Genomic DNA, 21,243 nt, shown 5'->3' on the forward strand with positions numbered 1-21,243 from the left:
AACAAAACACTGTGGCTTTGAAAGATATGCCCAAAAAATCTGAAAACCATGTTCATTTTATATTCTCATTCCTCATATGAAAACAATAAACATATTTTGCGTAAGGCTATTCAGAAGTCTAAAATCCAAATTACATATGAATTCGTAGATGGCTTCAAAATCAATCCAGGAATTTTCTTTGGCACCTCAATACTCTTTGAGACTATTGAAATGCAGTAGAAATATCCTTTTTTGAGCATGCTTGCCTTTAGAATGTTAAAAATTAAATCAAGTGACATCAATTGAAAAGTAACTAAGGAATATATATAACATCCTAACCACTGTTGACTGTGATTTAGTTGTTATTAATTCCATTAGATGGTCCACATTACCGTTAAGAAACCCTTGTAATGGCTTGTTAGCCTTCCCACAGCTCAATTCTACCTCTGTGGACACTTATCTTTGGTGCTGTTATCTTAGATTTTAGTGACTTGTCCACACATTATTTGTTGTCAAACTTTATCTTAAGCGTCAAAGACATTCTTATGGAATATTTAATAATTAGCAATTGTATAGAACTTTATTTATTGGTGTGCAAAACTTAGGCTTAAACACACTTCATATCCCAATAAACCCACAAGCACTTCTTAATACAATATTTTAAGATGTTAGTGTATGATTTATAATTTTAGGTCTTTTTTAAATTAAAAAATCTTGTATTCTTCAGAATAATATTATGACGTGAGGGCTGTCAAACTTTTTTCATTAGTTTTTTGGGTGGAGCTAGTTCCATGGACAGTTCTTGCTTTCTAAATGCCATAATTTCCATCCAGCAGTGAACTCTACAAATTGTCGACAGTGTGGAGGGGAGTTGATCATTTCTAAGTTTCTAAGGCCCTTATATGTACCATCCAGAGAATGGTCAATGTGCACAGAACTGAAGTAAGTAATGTAACATATATTCATTTTTATTGTTTTCATATTTGCTTGCAATTATTCTTAAAATTTGAAATGCATATTGGAAAATGAAAATAAATAATTTTGTTTCATTTCATTATTGATGTTGATTTGAAATTAATGAGCACTCTATATGAAGGTTGTTGACACTAAATTTGATTAGAGACCGGAGAGAAACCCTGTAGAAGAAAAGCTTTCTGGAGGAGAGGCTAAGAGAGATGTTTTTTGTTTAAAATTTATGGTACAGCTTGTCATTGATATTTGACATATATAGTCCACATTGTTTGTGGCATATGCTTCTTTTTGTGTCAAGTGTGAGTCCCTGTAGGTCTGACCATCTTGATTAATTACAAAATTCTTCAGATAAGATCAGCATCTTTGAGTAAAATATATATGGTTGTGGGTTTTATCTACAATACGCATTCCTTCGCAGAATTGAAACCTGGAAAATTTTGCTTTAAACAAGATTTCACACATGTATGGAATCAAACAGTTAAAGGCTACATTGCAGTCACAGAAGTCAAACAAATAAGAAAATGTTCATGAGCAAAATTCATTCAAGCAAGAAATTTCTCATGTGCAAGATTTACTCAATTAAAGAATTGAACCATTCAAGACTACATATTGCAAGAAGTGGAGAATAATAGAAAATCCTATCACCACAATTCTTGGCAAAAAAAAATATTGAGTTGAAGAAGCATCGCAGAAAAAATGATAATAAGGTTCAAAGAGTGATTGGGGGAAAGGAAGTTGAATGAAGACCACATTAATACAAGCCATTAGTTTAATCTTCTCTGCATGTCAGGATGTAGAAAGTAACTTTTGTGTCATGAGATCATGTTGTCTGCACCAGGATTCTTGGCAAAAGAAAATAATGGGGTGGAGAAGCAACATGGAGAAAGTGATAATAATTTTCAAAGATAGTGATTGGGGGTAAAGGAAGTGGAACAAAGACCGCATTAGTATAAGCCATCAGTCAAGATTCGTATCTTTCCTACATATCAGGATCTAGAAAGTAATTCTGCCTGTTCTGAACTCAATTAAGATAGCTGCTGTAACTGAACAGAAAAGTCTGAAACTAAAAAAGAAGCAAGTCTCTAGTTGTGAACAGAAGGCAACTCTTGAAATTGCTAAAAATATAGAAGTGTTGAAAACTTTGGAACAAATAACGATCCTATCTGCTAGAAAAATAGCACAAACCCGACTAGTTCTTACAAATATAACTCTGATCTGAAATGGAAAACTAAAATAAAATTTTGCTGGGACTATAAACTTTAAAATCTGGAAACAGCTTTAATTGGAAAACTGAAATCTCCCAAACCTGTGCTATGGTAGCTAAAAAATCTCAACATAACTGGTTTTCTTTTAGTTATTTTTGGGAAAACTGTAAAATGGTGTAATGTCCCCACTTTGAAATATAATTTAATAATAAATAAAAAAATAAAATTAAAATACAAAAGAATAAAAATAAAAATTAGATTAAAATATAAAAGAATATAATTAAAATTTGATTAAAGTTAATGAATGGTCAAAAGGCATGAAATGATAAGTTGTGATTCCCCCAAATATGTGGTATAAAAGGGAGAAGAAAACTCATTTCAAGGGGGGATAATTTGTGAATCAGAACCGCAGATCTGATTTAAATAAGAAGTTCAGATCTGATTGTGAAAGGTTGTGTCCCTTTCAAAGGGCAGAAATAATGAAGGGTTGCACTCTTTCAAATGGTGCTAATGGTGAAAGGGTGTTTCTCTTGCCAAAGGGTATACATGATGAAGAGGTGTAACCTATCCATCACATGGAGAAGATATAAAGGAAAGGAATCAAAAGCCTTCAGTGACATCACCATCGATCAGATCAGATCAGAACTATTATTAAGTTACAGGCAGTAACATCCTTGTTCTTGGTGGTATGCATGGGGATGTGCTTAATATGTATTCTTAATATATGAAGCCTGATAATGTTCTTATGCAGAATATAATAGTAATATTATTATAGACTGCAATATATATGACAGTCATACTTAATTTCATATATATTCATAATACATGAATAGTTAGTATACTCAAAGCATAACCCTTGATATTCTGTTAATGCTTATGTAGGGATAGGGGGTTTGTGTAGGGAAAGGTGGAGTAATTCGGTCACTAGATGGGTAAATCCCAAGATGGGTAAGGACATATTTCTGAATCCTTGAGGGAGAGTTCCGAGATGGGCATAAACATATGTTCCTAAGAAACCTTGAGGGAGCCTGCTCGTAGACTGTTTCCAAGTGCCCTAGCACAGTAATTCCACCATCTTCCATAGGGTTAGGGAAGAAGTGAGGGCGAACCTTAAATTTAATTAGTTATTTATTGCATTATATATACTTCTAATCTCAATAACCTAATTTAAGACATAATGATGTTAAATGGTGTATGCAACTATTGGGAAATGGGTAGCCTTACGGTAGGGGACATTACAAATGGAAACCAAATCAGAGATTACATAGATGGGAGAATAACTTGTCTGAGAGGGTATGGATGCTGACGACAGCAAAATATTGGACGGTACAAATGCTGCCTTAGCTGAAATACAGTCTTAGACATTGTATCAGAAATTGTTCTCAGGATAAATCAGCAAACCAAAAGAACGGATTTGAAAAAAAAGAAAAGGTCACTTGTTTGGGAAAAAAATGGGTTTGGATTAGGGTTAGGTTTTTTGGAGGAAAAAAGATCATGCAACTGGCAAAAATTGCAAAAATACTAGGGTTATGGTTTCTGAAAAAGAAAAAGATGCCAAAAACCGGTCAAAAGCATTAAAACAACAGTGGTTGTGTTGTACACTTGTATGAAATTTTCACATTGTGTGCAATTTTTAAGCTAAACCATTATCTTTTTGACAGACACAAATTGTGTACCAAGTGTGTTGGGTCCCAAAATTGCTGCTCCATGATTCAGTTTCACCTTCAAGGCCAAGGTGTGTCTTTAAGAAGGTAAAACAAGGGGTTCATCAGCAGACTATGGAGTGTTAGAGGCCAATTGATGAGAGTGTGTAAACCCTCATGCACTTTGGGCCCAACTAGACTCTGGAGGGTATTCCTATAGGTAACTTTAAATGAGGTTTTCAGTACAGCTGAAAAGTAAACATGTGATAAACAGATTATAGTGGTACCCAAATACAGGTTGTTGATCCTAAAAGTTGTCACTAAATATAACCACCCACTGCTATACCTCTTTTTAAGCTGATATACATATGCAAACATGATTCATTTAAAATGGATTCTTTCGAGGTTTACTTCAGATATTTCCTTGGTTATACATTAAATGACGAAATGCATAGAAACCTACTTCTAATTGTAAACCCCTAGTGAATGATTTGTTCGTTTTAAGGAGTTTGATTGGTCAAATATTTCTTAGATAGGTGTCTATCCCTTGGGCAACAGAGTCAGTCTTATTAAAGAAAAAACAGGCTGAAACCATAAGGAACAATGCACAATACATTTACATACCCCAAAGATTGCAATATCAATAACAAAGCATGCTTAATAATTCATTATAGAAGTGTGTAAATCCATCTACAATATTGAAGAGACCAGTACAAGGCTTGCAATGCATTAGAATACTGTTACATTCATCAAATCCAGTATTACATCCTTGCCAACAAACATGGCAAGGAAGAAATCCTAGCGGCTAGCAGTGATCTGAGATTTTTTTTTGAAAATGCACAAACTGTTATGGAGACATTTCATTACAGATATCACTTACAATATTAACTTCCTTTTGATTCCAAATGATGTTGCTACTCTTGAAATGGATAAAATTGGTGTGGTTTGAAGCCCTATGGTGACTTAGAACATTTAGTATTTGACACCAACAGTTTATGGGATATGGGGTGAGATTTGGCATTTCATACTCACTAATTGCATTAATGGTGATATGAGTGAGGACCTAATCATTCACTTTTGAAAAATGCAAATACCTTTAGGGGCATGTTGGGGTCGAATTAGGGCCTTGATGATGATCTAGAAGTTGTTGGGTTAGTTGGACTTCATGCTGAACTTTGATCCGAATTCTGAGTTTTTTTTGTTGCTTGATAGGAGTTCAGTTTGTAAGGGACCTGAGGAATATACATTGAAGGGGTGGGAGTCAGGATTGGGGTAGGAATAGGAATTAGGACTTGTAGGGTTTGGATTGTAGAAGGAATTAGGATTGGGAATGGGAATAGTTGAGGGCAGGGTCATAGAAGGATTTGTAGACAAAGGATAGAGGGGAGTAGGAAGAAGAGATGGGTCGCAGGTTTAGGAGGGGAACAAGGACAAGGACTAGGGGCAAGCTTGGTGCGTGGATCGGCCGTGGAGGGGAACTTGTATAGGGACTAGGAGAATGAAGATTGTAGGGAGTATGGGCCGAGGCAAACTTGACACTGAGAACTTGGTGCCAAGGTTTGGGGTTCTTTTAGAGGCTTGAGCTTTGGGGTAATAGAGAGATGGTAAACTTGGGGGTTAGAGTCTTGTGGGGACTAATGACCACGTGAGTATGTTCCTTGGACCCAACTTTATCTATGGAACCAGGGCTCAAAAGTAAACACATAATTATGGGGCGTGTTCTGGGACCTCGGGCACACTTGGAACGTTGTAAAGGTTCCATGTTTATTTGAGGTTCCACAGCTTGGGGGAGGAACACGGAGGGAGTTAGAGGGTTTCAAAACTCTAGGCCATAACTCATGGTGGGGAGCAGGGTCCCATGGGGATTTGAGATTGCAGGAAATAGTCACTTGGTCCCATGTTCATCCATGGATCCATGGCCCACAAAGAACATAGAGGAAGGTTGCAAGGGGCAGGGAGCTAGTGTTATAGAGGAGCTTGGAACCTCAAGACCTAAATGTATAGCCCCTGAGATCCCAAGTCTACCCACAAGCTTGCAGCTCAAGGAAGAACAAAGGCTCCTTAAACACAAATACTTAGGATTTTTTACTGAACAGTAGAATAACTAAGGCTCCAGACATCTTTAATGCATGGTGGACCCACTTAGAATTTCTTGGGTTGGTTATTAATGGTGGATAAATAGGGCAAGGGCCACAAAGGGGAAGGGACTCAAGAAAAATATGGCACTCCATGGTTGAGTCATAGTGTTTTGCCTTGCTTTTTTTTATTGAATATATCTTTGCAGAATTAGTAATCGATGTTTTCAAAGGCATCTCATGTTGAGAAGCAGAAGGAAATTGATGAAGGATAAATTCCAAAACTACCAAGGCATGGTAGAAATTCATAGATCAAATATGTTGGACCTCCAATTTGAAGATGGAGGGTTTAGAGGTTTGCTAATTAAAAACTGTCAGTTGCATATAAAGGTACAACCCAAAAGAGATATGACTATCACCCTCATTGTTATTATTAGATATGTGGTACATGAATGAGATGGTGAATCGTGAGGTTAAAGGCGTATTTGCTTACGATTAGGAATGATAAATTAGTCCACAACACTTACAAAGGTACACACATGATTAAGAAAACATATATCCAAAGTTAAATCTTTAAATGCATTATCAAGTGCACACTTGTATAGGGAAATCAAACAAGTTTCAAAAGCCTTTGCTTGTATTGTGAGGCATGGACTTGGAAACCATGAAATTCAGAATTTGATTTTTCAAAAAAGCATGAAGGCTATTGACAATTTGTAGAGTTTAAAATGTGGATTTGCATAGTCTATGCTTGCATTGTGAGGCATGCACTTGGAAACATGAAATGTGGATTTGGACTTCTTCAAAAAAGCATGAAGACTATGTATTAGTGCAAGTTGTGTGAAGGTTTGACAATTTGAAGAATTATAAATATGGATTTGTATACATAGGTTAACACCTATGATTGGATAATTTATGTATTAGATTAATATAGATTGATGTTAGCATTGTAGAATATATATTAGCATTATGGGATTAGTCTTATATTTGCTATTCTTGTGCTCTCATTAGCACCTTTTTTTAATTTGTTTCACGTAGGTTTTGTTGGATATAGTGTTGTCATTGATGCCAAGGCATTTGAAAGATTGCAATTACTATCACGTTGTATCACAACATCTATGTTCCAGAAAGACAGTCAAGAATATTTGATAGCTGTTGTATTGTTATCATTATGCTTTGGTTTGAGTAGTTATTGATTGTCTAGCACTTGTGTTGTTGTCTAGAAGTATCTGCTGTAGGTTTTATGTCCGTTGCTCAACATCAGTATGTGTATTCAATTGTACTGTCATGGTGTTTGACTCCGCATTTGCGAGTTATGGCTTGTGGTTTGGAAGTAAATTAAAACTAAATATGAAGTACAATATTCCAAAGTTTTCATGGTTTTGGTCAAGAGGATAAAGAGTTAGAGATGACAAAGTGTTCATAGTGTTAGCTGGTTGTTTGTGTTGATGTTCTAGATTGATGTGCTAGAGGAAGATAATGTGTGCTTGTGGAGGAAGCATGTGATGGTTATTTGGGACCGGTTGTGTCTATGTTGGGTGACACATAGCGTGTCCCTACTCTTGGTTAAATGTGTAGGCTTTAGGATTGAGCCGACTACATTTTTGGCTAAGGAATTTGTTTATTGCTGACTTGTGAATGCAATTTTCATTGTAATGCATATATATTGTTGATCTAGGTTCATTCCTAGTATGTTTGTCGACTAAGTGTGGCATAAGAGTTGTGCAAGTTGCTTATTCTATTAGTAGAGATGAATTAAGGTGTGCGAATCAAGTTGCAGATCCTATGCACACTGAGAGAGTGTTTTGTAGCAAATCAGATTTGGTTGATGGTGTAGTCTGACTTTGGAAGGTCCACATGAGTCATATCTTGTTGTATTTGGGTTGGTACTTCATAATCTGAGTTGGTGCTCAGTACTTGTATTAGGGGATTGGTGTCTTCTATATGTATTCATTGCAAGGGGATTGGTGTCTCCGTTGTGTTGGCACCCATAAACATTTGTAAGTTTTTTAGATTTCTTTGTGAGGTGGGATTTGAACTGTACTTCCAAGCAGCTATTCTCACTGTGTTTTTTCCCATCTGGGTTTTCACGTATATCTGTTGTCTCTTGTGTGGATGTGTGTTTATGTTTATCATTTGGTTGGTTGCTTTAATTTTAAAGTAAGATCCAAAAATGTTGCTAATGATAAATTGGATTTGAAGTTAAGTTTTGGCATATACAGATTCACTCCCCCCTCCTCTTAGTATATTTTCGTGCTTAACAATTGATATTAGAATCAATTTCCTTGGAAGAAGCTTAACAACTTAAGGTAGATCCAGGATGGCCCACTCAATTGCTCAAGGTCGTTCTTCTAACACAGCACCATTGTTCAATAGATTTAACTATGCATTTTGGAGGGTAGGGATGGAAGCCTATTCAATGGCTTTAGGGTTTGATGTTTGGCAGTCTGTTGTAGATGGCTATGAGATTACAAAAAAATCCTCCAAGAGATTAGGCAGGGAGGAGAGTGTGCAATGCAATGCAAGATTACAAAAGCTACAATACCTATGAAGGTAATGTTAAAGTAAAGGATGCAAAGCTTCAAACCTACCTAGGGCTATTTGAATCTCTAAATATGGGGGATGAAAATATTGTTGCATACCTACTCCGGGTTGATGAAGTTGTCAATACCATTAGAGGACTTGGTGAAGAAGTGAAAGAACCTATGATTGTCAAAAAGGTACTCAAATCTCCTTCCTCTAAGTTTGATTAAGAAGTCTCTGTAATAGAAGCCGCCAAAGATTTGAATAGTTTGACTATTTAAGAGTTACACGGGACACTAACTGTTTATGAGATGAGAATTATGAATGACAAATCTTCAAGAAAAGAGGCAAACTTCAAAGCATTCGTGGAGAATGAGGTTTCAAATTGTATTGAAGAGTCAAATTTCGAAGAAGCAAACTTTGTGAGGAAATTAAAGAGAGGTTCCAACAAGTATAAAGGTAGTTACCATTCAAATGTTTCATTTGTGGTAAGACTGGTCACATTGCATCAAAGTGCAACTTGAAAACAAGAAACAACAAGATGTCACTATGAATATGATCAACATGTCTCACAAATGAAAATAATAGATTTGGAAGTTCAATTGGAAGAAGGAAAAAGGAGAAGTAATTTTATAATAGAAAATTTAAAGACCAAGGAGGAGGATTGTGAAAGACTTGAGGCAGAAGTGGTATCCTTGAGAAAGGACTTGGAGGAAGCAAACAATCAGCTGAACAAGAATTTAAAGTTTGGAAAGAGTACTAAGGTCTTGGATGAGATTATATGATTGAATGAAAATCAAGACTAACATCGGATTGAATGAAAATCAAATTAGTTTGACTATTGAGCATTCCATGAGGGCAAGTATAGAAGATCTGGATGGTTATGGTTTAAAAGTCTAGGATTTGATCAACCTAGAGTGACTAAAGACAACAAACATGTTCACAGATAGAAGAAGACGTCCGAAAGACAATTTGGGTGGATCGGTGTACAATCCCAAGTTCAATCATTCTTTCTTTGGTTACTATTTGAATTGCAATCGTCATGGACATAAGGTAGTAGATTGTAGAAGAATTCCTATAAGGAAGAATAGCTTTGTGAGAAAAAATGCATTTGCTCATTTGATTGATTTCAATATTGTATGTTATAAGTGCAACACTATTGGACGCATTGCAAGACAAAGCAATTTTGTAAGGCCTCTAAACTGAAAAGAACCTCTGTTGATTAAAGAAAGAAAATTAAGATGTGGAAAAGAAGGCAAGAGGAATAGAACTTCGAAAAGTCAATTCATGCTCAAATTGAGATGTGTGATGGATCTGGTGATAAAGGCTACAATGTTGCATTCAGAATGGAAGAATGTGAAGCCATAGAAGAAAGTTCTAGCAAGCTTGTAGTGGACGGTTGCAATATATAAGGTGGTGATCTAAACGCTTATTAGGACAAAAGGATGAAAGTTGGCCATGGTGTAAAAAGGAAGAGTATGATAATATGTTTGAGTTCTTCAAGTAGAAGATGAGAGAGAGTTCTTTCCGTTTGGATGTTTTAAAGGTAGCACAGGTTTAGGGGGAGTGTACACTCCCTTCTGAAAGAAGGCTTGATGGTCTTGTGGTGAAATATTGGACGTATTAGCACATGGTTCTTTTTAGATAGGGGGAGAATGATAATACATTTTAGTTCTTTAGGTAGAAGATGAGAGGGATAGAGCTCTCTCCTTTTTGATGCTTTAAAGGTAGCATAGGTTTAGGGGGAGTGTTGATTCCCCTATAGCAAGAAGGCTTGGTGGTCATGCAGTGAGATATAGAATGTATCAGTGCATGATTCTTTTCAGACAAGGGAGAATGTGAGGAAGGATTCAAGTGTCCCTTTGCCATTGATGTCAAAGGGGGAGAGAGAGCCAAAATGCTTGTCAAATAGAGCTTGTTTGACAAAGAGGAACATTATTAAGCCAAAATGTTCGTTAGATAGTTGGATATAGTGTTGTCATTGATGTCAAAGGTACTGATTAGTGTTGTCATTGATGTTAAAGGTGCTGGTTAGTGTTGTCATTGATGTCAAAGGTGCTGGTTAGTGTTGTCATTGATTTCAAGGCATTCAAAAGATTGCAATTAATGTCATGTCATATTACAACATCTAAGTTTCGGAAAGGCCAAGTGAAGAATATTTGATAGCTCTCTTACTGTTATCATTATGTTCCGATTTGAGTAGTTCTTGATTGTCTAGCACTAGTGTTGTTGTCTGGAAGTATCTTGTAGTAGGTTTTTGAGGGCTATTGCTCAGATTCAATAATTGCATTCAGTTGCATTATCATGGTGTTTGGATCTGCATTTTTCCACAATTGAGAGTTATGGCTTGTGGTTTGGAAGTAAAGTAAAACTACATATGAAGTACCATATTCTAGAGTTTTTGCGGATGTGGTCTAGAGGGTAGAAAGCTAGAGATAAGAGTGTTCATAGTGTTAATTGGTTGATTGTGTTGATGTTCTTGGATTGATGCATTAGAGGAAGATAACATGTGCTAGCTAGAGGAAGCGTGTGAAGGTTATTTGGGACCAGTTGTGTCTATGTTGGGTGACACATACCATGTCCCCACTCTCGGTGTAACTTGTGGGCTTTGGGATTGAGCCGACTACATGTTTGGTTGAGGAATTTGTTTGTGGCCGACTTGTGAATGTTATTATCATTGCAATGCATCTACATTGTAGATCTAGGCTCTTTCCTAGTGTGTTTGTCAAGTAAGTGTGGCGAAAGAGTTGTGCAAGTTGCTTATTCTATTAGCAAAGATGGATTAAGGTCTGCGAATCAAGTTGCAGATCCTATACACACTGAGAAAGTGTTTTATAGCAGTTTAGATCTGGTTGATGGTGTAGCTTGAGTTTGGAAGGTTCACATAATTGATATCTTGTTGCAATTGAGGTTGGTGCCTCATAATCTTATTTGGTGCTCAGTTCTTGTATTAGGGGGTTGGTTTCTCTTGTAGGTTGGTGCCTACAAATTCATTGTATGGGGATTGATGTCTCTTGTTGGTTGGTACCCATAAACCTTTGTAGGTTTTATATTTCTTTGTGAGGCTGGATTTGGACAATAGTTCCAAGCAGTTATTCTCATTGTGGTTTTTCCTTTTTGGGTTTATGGTGATCTCTTGTGTGGATGTGTGTATATGTTTAAAGTTTGGTTGGTTGCTCTAATGTTAAATTAAGATTTAGAAATGCGGCTAATAATAAATTGGATTTGAAGTTAAGTTTTGGCATATACTGATTCACCCCCTCTCTTAGTATATCTTGTTGCCTAACAGGTTTTAGGTTGTTGGGAGTTTGTTTATAAATAATTGGATGGTTTGCTTAATTCTCTGGCTTATATGATAAGCCATTCTACAATGTTATATTCATTGGCTCAAGAATATACCGATAATGTGGTATTAGAGTCTTATCAATAGATTTGTGAATCATTCTAGTGCTGGAGTATCTATAATTATTAGATTTCCCTTTGAAGAGTAGGCCATTAAGTGCCTGGCAGTGGTAGGAAGGACTTGGAGCTGAGTGAATTAGATGCTGGAAAGGTGTTGAAGCTGTAGAATTGTCAAAGACTTTGCTATATTTCTCTATGCGTAAGCTTGGAAGGGCGTAAGAGTTTGGGACTGCTTTTTAGACTGCAGTAAAAGTGTGGGGGACAGTGATAGACAAACACACAAATTATTAGAAATTTCAAAGTAAACAAACACATTATTAGGGGTGCATCTATATAGGGAAGGATCAACAACATTTCAAAAGTCTGTGATTGCATTTTGAGGTGTGCACTTTTGATGGTAGCCCGACAGATTTAAGAGATAAAATGAACATGCATTGGCGTGCACCTATTGCAGGTCAATGACCTGCTAGCATGAATGGTTGAAATCTATTATCGTAGGTGTGCCCATGAGTGGGGTGGCTGACTTGTTTAGTAATCAAAGCTAAATCTTTTAATAGGGGCGCCTAGGCATAGCCTGTGTGATCATTATTGATAAAAAATAGTCCACTATTAATAGGATGATGTGCTGTTTCAAGATACATATATTTGATGACTTGAAAAACCAAAGCAATGATGGAGACTACATCACTCTTCATTATGTCCTTCACTCTCCTCCCCTGCTCTGTGCTAGACTTGGCCCACCAATTCCAATTTGCTATCATAACCATGAGTTGCATTGATGAGTTGAATTGATTCTTGCAACTCAAGCATTCTCTACAGGATGCATATTTGGTCCCAACAGGTTTCAAGAACTCCTTAGAGAAGCTTCTGAAGAGTGCATGTGAAGTGTGGTGGTTGCAGATAAACATTTGCACATCTCTAGCATCTCTGAGCACTGCTCCAATCCACTCAATCTTCCCCATGTCCTTGAGTGCATTATTCATGGCATGCACACAAGAGTCCACCAAATATGTTTGTAGGATGCCTCAACAATTTTCCCCATGGCTTTACCCAACTGCTGCATCTGTCACTAGTTGGACCACATTTTGTGGGCCAACATCCTTAATGGCCCCCTTATGAAGAGGTGTGATAGAAACGATAAAGGGCTATATAGTTTGGAATGTGTGATAGAAACCATCTCTAAATTTTGTGACCATTATGAAGAGGTGTAACTCTCCCTCACATTGGAGGATATAAAGGGGAGAAGTTTTCATTTGAGGAGGAGATAAAAAGGGGGAGATCAATTTGGGGATTAATATATTATTCTCAAGGGCAACATCGAAAAGTGGCGACTCAATTCTTATGAAAAGGTTGTGACCCTTCCACCAATAAAGTATAAAGGAGAATTCATTCCAAGCATTGAAGGGAACTTAACAATTAATGGAGTTAATCAAATCAATTAACATCAATTATCCTAAGAAAGCAAAGAATCTTCAGCAATCAAATACAGATCGAACGATTCAGCAATGGCACTCATCCAAGAGAGCAGCGTTCAGCTTTCAAAGAAGGAAACAACATTAAATTGAATCTGTGTAAATTACCACAGCAGACTGAAAATACATAACCTGCAATAATTCTACTAATGTTGTGGGCAAGATTTAGTGTCCTCCCAAAAGGAAAAATTACCCTCAGTTTAATGCCTATATCCAACACCCATTTGAAGTGTCGAGGGTTATATTTGTAGGAAGATCTTTGGTGACATTTATCTCCACCTAAATACGAGCATATGTAGTGTGCAGATAATTTTGAGAACCCTCACCAACCACTAAAATTTTTCCCAGCGAATTTACAATAGCTTCAAACACATGAATCAAAGCAAAACTAAAGTGGGGGATTTGGAAGTCTTACCCAAATCGGAGTAGCTGAAAATGATTTACAAGTAGGGTAGAAAGAGGGGTCCCAGGGTTTTAGGCTTTTAGCATGAGCAGATGTTGTTCACAATTTCATTGGTAATCATAGAGAACTATGTTACGATCTCGAATGCCATCAAATACCACCACAATGAACCCTTGGGCATGGGGGTAAATCTGAATGTCACCTTCGAGAATAGGGTGCCAAGTTTCGGAGATCCAATAGTGTAGTTTAGAAAGGCTTGGTCATAACCCTCTAAACCTTCAAATCAAACCCTCTTAGCAAAAAATTCTTCATTTTTGGCCACTTTATGCCTTGTTTCCTCCCCAAAAACCATTGGAGAAGTATTGGTACACTTGTGAGGCTGAGTCATCGAAGGAACCCCCAAATTTGATGTGCTGGGGCTTTTCACCCTTGATTGATCCTCATTTTGCCAGCCCCCATTTAGACCAAATAGGGGCTGAAATCCTTTCTTCTTGCCTGTGAATTTTTCCTAGGAGTTGTTGCACAATGGGTGTTTTTCCTCGCCATGTTAGCAAGTGAAAACCACTATTTGGTGCATAATAGAGTTGTTGACCTTGCTCACGCCAACCTATCTCTTCCTATCGCTTCCACCCTTGCTTCTCTCATGTCCTATCGCCTTGCCTTGTCCATTGTCCATGGAAAATCCCTAGTTTCAGGGAGACGCTACAAAGATGGCATCGCAGAAGCAATAACCAAAAGTTGTTGACTATATCATATTTATATATTATTTATTAATATAATAATATTAATATTAATATATTATTATCATTATCTATAATAATAATAGTGTTTTTTCAAGTCCAATTTTTTTTTCTTTTTTTTCCCGTTTTAAAAATCTTATACTTATGATTTGCCATTATTTTCCCCAAATGATTTTTGCTGCTGCTGTGGTTTCTATATAATTTACATGCCCGGATCTTGTTGATCCAATGGGCACCATAGAGTAATTTATTCAAAGTTTGGAATCCATGGCTTATGTAGTGCTTGAATTGGCCAATAGTGTGAAAGGGTTGGATGTCATACATTTTCCATTTGTCTTATATGAAGCTGTGTGCATTTAGAAGTTGGTTGAAGATGAATGACACATGGAGTTCATACCCATATTTTTAAACCAAAGACTGCCATGGCAGTTCACACAGGAATTGCAAAACTTGGTTACTTATGTTGAAATATATTAGCTAAGTTCAGATTATGACAATCATATTATTGGGCTAGACCCAAATGTGACGTGGGAAAGGCAATTCAATGTGTGATAGGGCTGGGGCCAAAATGTAACGTGCTAAGGCATTGGGCTGAACCCAAATGCCCAACGTGGTAAATATCAATGACAATATAACAATAAATTAATAATGTTGCAAGCCGACCTAAGGAGATCTACTGCCAAAATAAGGATATATATATATAACAACTTCAAGATGAAGTCAAACACATTCAATTACTTGCAAATTGCGATCTGCTCTTCCTATCTCTGCTCTTCTATGTTAGCAATCTAGTTTTCTATCCTTAGCGAATCTGCTGGTCTGCACTTTGGTGAACCTCAAGGACTTATTAAGCGAAGTTGTCAAGATTCTGCTTCAGCCTGTTGAAGCCATCTTCTGCTGATCCACTCCCTTGGTTATCTACTGCTGGTTAGGGCTGCATCATCTATCATCTTGGCAACTTGCTGTTAGGACAGCAATCAGAGATAAGTCTGTTATATTGTAATTGCCTACCATTGATATAATACATCTTATAGTTTAAGGCTGGGTTTTTCACCTCCAAGAGGGAGGTTTTCCCAGGGTATTGGTGTCTTGTGTTTCATTACTGTTACTGTTTATTCACAATCTGATTATGGTTAATTAATTTGTTTAACATCTTAGCACATAAATTTAACATGGTATCAGAGCTTTAGGTTCATTTAAATAATCAGATTATTAGTTGCTCTTCACTTTCAGTTTGCTGTTTTAATTTTGCAAGATGGTTACAAGTCTGAAAGTAGAGGATAGACTTGAAGGTGCCCTAAATTTCACATCATGGAAGGTTCGTGTCCTCCTTGCTCTTGAAGAACTAGAGCTGTTACAGTTTGTGGAAGATATGGATCTAACTGAACCTTCGGATCCGGAAGAGCTAAAGCAATTCAAGAAGAATGTTCTCAAAGCAAAGAAGTTTCTTATTGATTCCGTGAAGGATCACCTTGTTCCAGTCATCTCCAAGTTGAAGACGCCCTGAGAGATGTTCAAACATCTTGAAGGGATATATGAGATCAACAACATCAGCTGGACACTCACATTGAGGCAGCAACTTCTTCAAGTCAAAATGTGCAAAGGAGATTCAGTTATGTCCTTCATGAAGATTTCAGAATTGAAGGACCAACTTAGCGCCATTGGAAGCGAAGTCGCGGACAAGGATATTGTCATGATTGCATTGAATGGTCTTCCCAACTCTTGGGATCCCTTCATTCAAAGCATAAGTGGAAGAGCTGATTTCCCTTCCTTCGATCGCCTCCAGTCAGATTGTATTCAAGAGGAGTCTTGCCTTGCTGCTAGAGAAATGCACAAAGGCTCTCATGGAGGAGATCAACACGTGCTTGCATCTCAACATGTTAGAAGAAAGGGAGGTCATTGGAAGAAGAACAACTTCAAAAGAGATAGAGACTTCAGACCTCCAGCTTTCGATTCAAGGAAGAAGCCAAAGGGATCTTTCACGTGTTCGTTGCTTCAGATGCGACAAGTTTGGACATGTTGGTGTCTGTTTTATCATCTACCAAACATTAGAATAGGATACCCGAAGGCATTCTAACCTCTCCTGAAAAATCACTACTGATTCCAAGGTCTATATGTGCGAACAAGCGACTTTAGTGGAATAGCTTCTTGGGTAGTGTATGCTGAAATTTCAAGGGGGACTTACGTTGACAAGTATCTTGAACTGCTGAATTTAGATGGGTTTAGCAATTTAGGCTCTTCTTCTTTTTTTGGGATTTTTTGGGATTTAGACTTTCAAAAGAAAGGGAAAAAGAAATAGGGCTTGAGAAGGCTAATTTAATCCTACGAATTCTGGAGACGATATCAACTGGGTGCTCTCGAGAAACCAAACCTTGCTTCGCCACACTAGGGACAACTACACAAGGCCGGTGCAATCTTAAATGGGTTGTGCTTATGATCGAGACGTTGGGATGCACAGGGGATAGGCTCAGACTAACTTTGCACGGTAGAATGGAAATCATCCATTTACCAAAAGTATGAGCGGAGACACACCATCAATTTATACCTATCAAATCCTTCATTCAAATTAACAACGATGAAAGCAAATCTAGATTAATTCTAACTAAGTGTTGAAGCAATTGAAACCATGCAAATCATTCAAATAATAGTGATTACAAAGCAACACACATGCAATATATTATCTGGAAATGACCTTAAGCAACAATACATCAAAAACCTCACACCCTCCAAATGAGAGGAGGTAGCCTTATATAGTTTTCAAGAATAAATGAACAGCCGAGATCAAACAGTGATCAAGGGCCCAGATTGAAAGCTATAAACCCTAATTAGGGTTTCCCAAAACTAACTACCCTCGACCAATTACATTTGGGACACTTGTCCTTCCTGCTAAATATGAACCATCAATGAAAATGGAAGGTTGTTACATTGTGAAGTGTGCCCTTCTAGAAGCTTCTGGATAAGTCAGGTTCATCGAACTTGGACATGCCGACTTGGAGCGATCTGATTGGTTGGAAATGACGAGGCACCACCTCAACGTGTTGGATGTCTTTCTTGAATTCTCCAATTTGTGTCAAGAAATTGTCTAAGTATAGAAATTTGATTCCTTCTTGTTGCCATTTGATTCTGCTTGGGAGCTTGTCTTTTTTTTAATTCCTTCAGGAGATGAAATTCTTCAAGAAGTTGGAAGTTTATCTAACTTTTCCATATTTTCACCAAGTCTGAGAACTTTTCTTTCTTGATGCCTTGAATTTGGAGAAGAAATCCCCTCATGAATTTTTTCTCATACTTAGCCAAATTTTGGCCCTCTCTATACTCGGATGAACCTTGCTCGTGGTCCCGTCTTCAATTCTGAATTTGGCTTGAAACTCCATTTGTGTTTTCTGTGATGATCCTGCCTTCAGTTGCTAATTTATATTGCGTGGGAGGAGGGTAAAATCTCTAGATAACCCCTTGCAAATATGAAATGATGGGATCAAGTTGTTCAGGCATTCGCTGTGAGCATGTCCTTCTCGATACCCTGACATGCCTTCATCATAATTGAGGAAATTGGAGTTTTCTTTGTGAAACATTTCCCATACTTAGCCAAATTTTGGCTATATTCACACCCGGATGAACCTTGCCTGTGAACTTGTTCTCAATCTTTCGTTTGGCTTGAAACTCCAACTGCGATCTCTATGATGATCCCGCTTCTATTTCCTCCTGCGACCTGTAAAACCAAAGGAAAATAAGTTAGAAATCTATCTTGGATTAAAGAAAATTGAGGCTGCGAACGGCTAAGTGTTTGGAAAATTTCACTTCATTTTCATACTTAGCCATGAGAATGGGATTTTCACATGTAAATTCTCCAACCTTCAAGATAACTGTGATCACAATCCAACACCAAGTGTTATAACTCCGAAAATTTCTTATACTTAGCCAAAAAAATGATTTTCCTCCCTTGGAAATTCGAACAAATTCACCAAAAATCATTTCTCAAAACTCTGGAAAAACTCAGAAAATACATAAATCTGCATCATGAATTTAATTTCACCTTCAAAAATACTCAAAAATTCAGGAGAGATTCAATAATTCATCCTTATACTGGTTGTCTTTCTCCAAAAATCTGTGAAACTTTTGTCAAAAAAATTTATCCAACTTCCAGCAATATCCAAACTTTCTCCAGATGAACTCCAAACTGAAAATATTTTACTATGCTCTCCTTAATATTTTCGAATTTCTTGGTGTAGAAATGAAGTTTATAACGAAGTATTTGTAAATAAAGTTAAATCCTCAATCAGAAACCCTTAAAATCTTCCAAATCATGTTTCCAATTTTAACTTCATTCTTTTGGAAAGTGTTGTCATGTTTCCAAATTCGAAGAAAATATCTTCCAAAAGTTTCCAATTTGGCAATAAGTTCGAAATATTTATTAATCTTCCAATATTCTCTTAAAAAAAACTTTCCATTTTGGATTTAAGTTCGAAATCCTTATCAAACTTCCAATATTCTCCTTTTGAAAACTTTCTATTTTGTATTTAAGTTCGAAATCTTGAAGGATTTTCATGACACTACTTTTTATTTTCGTTGATTTTGTTTGACTTTTATGTGTAGGGGGACTTTTGGAGGCTTACCTTCATCTTCCTCAAACTTGGGCGGACTTTCCTTACCTCTCCAAGGCATGGCGGAGTTTGAGAAGGCTCTTCAACATCATACTTAGCATCTACTTCCTTGGGCGGAGTTTTGAAGGGTCCCTTCAACATGGAGGGCAGACTTTGAGCAAAGCTCAATCAAGGCGAATTTTTGGCTAAGGCATAGGGCGGACTTTGGAACACACCCCCTAGACAGACTTCTAAGACATCTACAACATGGGCGGACTTCTAGACCTTTGCATCATTTTGCTAGGGTAGGGCGGAGTTTTGATGGGTCTCCAACATAGGGCGGACTTTGGACTTCACCCCTTGGGCACCCTACACACATGGCAGACTTTAGAGTGTTGGCCATCATGGCCTCTTCCAAAACATGGCGGACTTTGAAGGGTTGGCCACCAACATGGTAGGATAGGGCGGAGTTTCAAGTGTTGGCCACCAAGGTGCTAGGATAGGGTGGAGTTTCAAGACCATTCACTCAGCAACACCATGGGCGGAGTTTTGGATGACCAGCACCATGGGCGGAGTTTTGGTGAGTCTCCTTACCTTGGGCGAACTTTGGACTTGGTTCCCACATGGCGGAGTTTAGAGAGTCCTAAGACATGGCGGACTTTGGAGGCCTCTCCTCATGGCTCTCCCTAACATGTGTGGCGGACTTTAGGCTAGGCTCCCACCACTTTGAAGACCTTGGGCGGACTTTGGAGGTTGCTCTTCAAAAATCTTCCCAACCTATGGCGGACTTTGGAGGTTGCTCCTCATAGGCGGACTTCTAGACCTCCATCATGTTGCTAGGGTAGGGCGGACTTCTAAGGACTCTCAATGCTTGGAGGGCGGAGTTTGGACAAGGCTCCCACATCTTCTTTTCTCACTCCACAAGGCATAGGGCGGAGTTTAAGAGGCATGACCACCCATTGACATGCTTGGGCAGAGTTTTGATGTCCTTACCATCTTCACCAACAAGTTTGGGCGGACTTTGGAGAGTCCACAAGACATGGCGGAGTTTTGAAGCCTCTCAAGGCAGACTTTAGGAAGGTCTCCTTGAGGGTGGAGTTCTATGCTCCCTCTTCATAGCCTCCCCAACATGCATGGCGGACTTTAGACACCTCTCAACATGGCGGACTTTTGGTCTACCTCCCAACATGGCGGACTTTTAGACATCTCAAACATGGGTGGACTTCTAGACCTTTGCTCTTCAAGGCGGACTTTGGAGGCTCTCAAGAGGGCGGACTATATATGAAATATAACATTTAAGTATATCTTTCTTATACTTAAAGTTATATTTCATATATATTGTCAGGATGTTTGAGAGTGGTTTCAGGTCTCTAGGACTTGCAATGCAAAATCTAGTTTTTGGAGGATTCTCCAATTTTCCAGACTTAGTCAAATTTCAGGATCAGGATGATATTCCAGACTTAGCCAAATTTCTTAGAAAAAATTCAAAATTTCACAGCTTAATCAAATTTAACCGGATTAACTTGAAATTTGAAATCCATGCCTAGGTGGATCATCTGAGGCATCACGCCCCCTAAAATCTAGGGATTTGGCTTTTTAGGTCAAAACTTGGAATTTTTTTTGAGTTCCGGTCGAAGTTGGTCAGTGGTATCAGTGCAAACCCTAGGTTCCCATTCCGAAAAAGCAAAAAGCCTAAAATCTAGGGATTTAGCTTTTTAGGTCAAAACTTGGAATTTTTGAGTCCCGGTCGAAGCTGGTCAGTGGTATCAGTGCAAACCCTAGGTTCCCATTCCGAAAAAGCAAAAAAGCCTAAAATCTAGGGATTTAGCTTTTTAGGTCAAAACTTGGAATTTTCGAGTTCTGGTCGAAGCTGGTTAGTGGTGCAAGTGTAAACCCTAGGTTTGCATCCCGAAAAAGCAAAAAGCAGACATCCCTAAAAAAAGGGAAAAACTTTCTAAAAATAGCCATACCGGGGATCGGGATGAAAATGCCAAAAACGAAACTTCCTAAAAATTAGGAAAAAGCAAAAAAGCAAACTTTCTAAAAATAGAAAGTTGTCCAAATTCGTCCAAATCAATTGCGATCTTCGTCCTTTGGCCTTTCTAAGCACTCTGGTGGTGTTCACGCTTCGGAATCACATAACTTGCAAAAACTAACTTTCAATTGTCAGGGCCTGAAATGCTCTGAACTGGACAAGGCTTGGTGAAATTGAAGCAAAAAGGTCACAGGACGCCAACAAAACCCTAAAAAGC

At 37.8% G+C, this 21,243-nt stretch overlaps 1 protein-coding gene across 7 annotated transcripts in view; it reads left to right on the forward strand.

Annotated features, from left to right (window-relative positions):
- The window catches only part of LOC131055884 (uncharacterized), a 54,111-nt gene that overhangs the window by 17,523 nt on the left and 15,345 nt on the right, over positions 1–21,243 (forward strand). For 4 of the 7 annotated variants that reach the window (XM_057990206.2, XM_057990225.2, XM_057990219.2 and 1 more), the window contains exon 2: positions 816–921. Coding sequence is in view for 4 of the 7 variants with exons in the window: in XM_057990225.2 (XP_057846208.2) it covers positions 898–921 (24 nt within the window). In the remaining 3 variants the exon portion in view is untranslated. Of the gene's footprint in view, positions 1–798; positions 922–21,243 lie in introns of those variants that run through there. The other 3 variants (XM_057990240.2, XM_057990233.2, XM_057990216.2) reach the window with 2 other exon arrangements.

The sequence above is a fragment of the Cryptomeria japonica genome, chromosome 8, assembly GCF_030272615.1.
Source record: "Cryptomeria japonica chromosome 8, Sugi_1.0, whole genome shotgun sequence".
NCBI classification, from domain to species: Eukaryota; Viridiplantae; Streptophyta; class Pinopsida; order Cupressales; family Cupressaceae; genus Cryptomeria; species Cryptomeria japonica.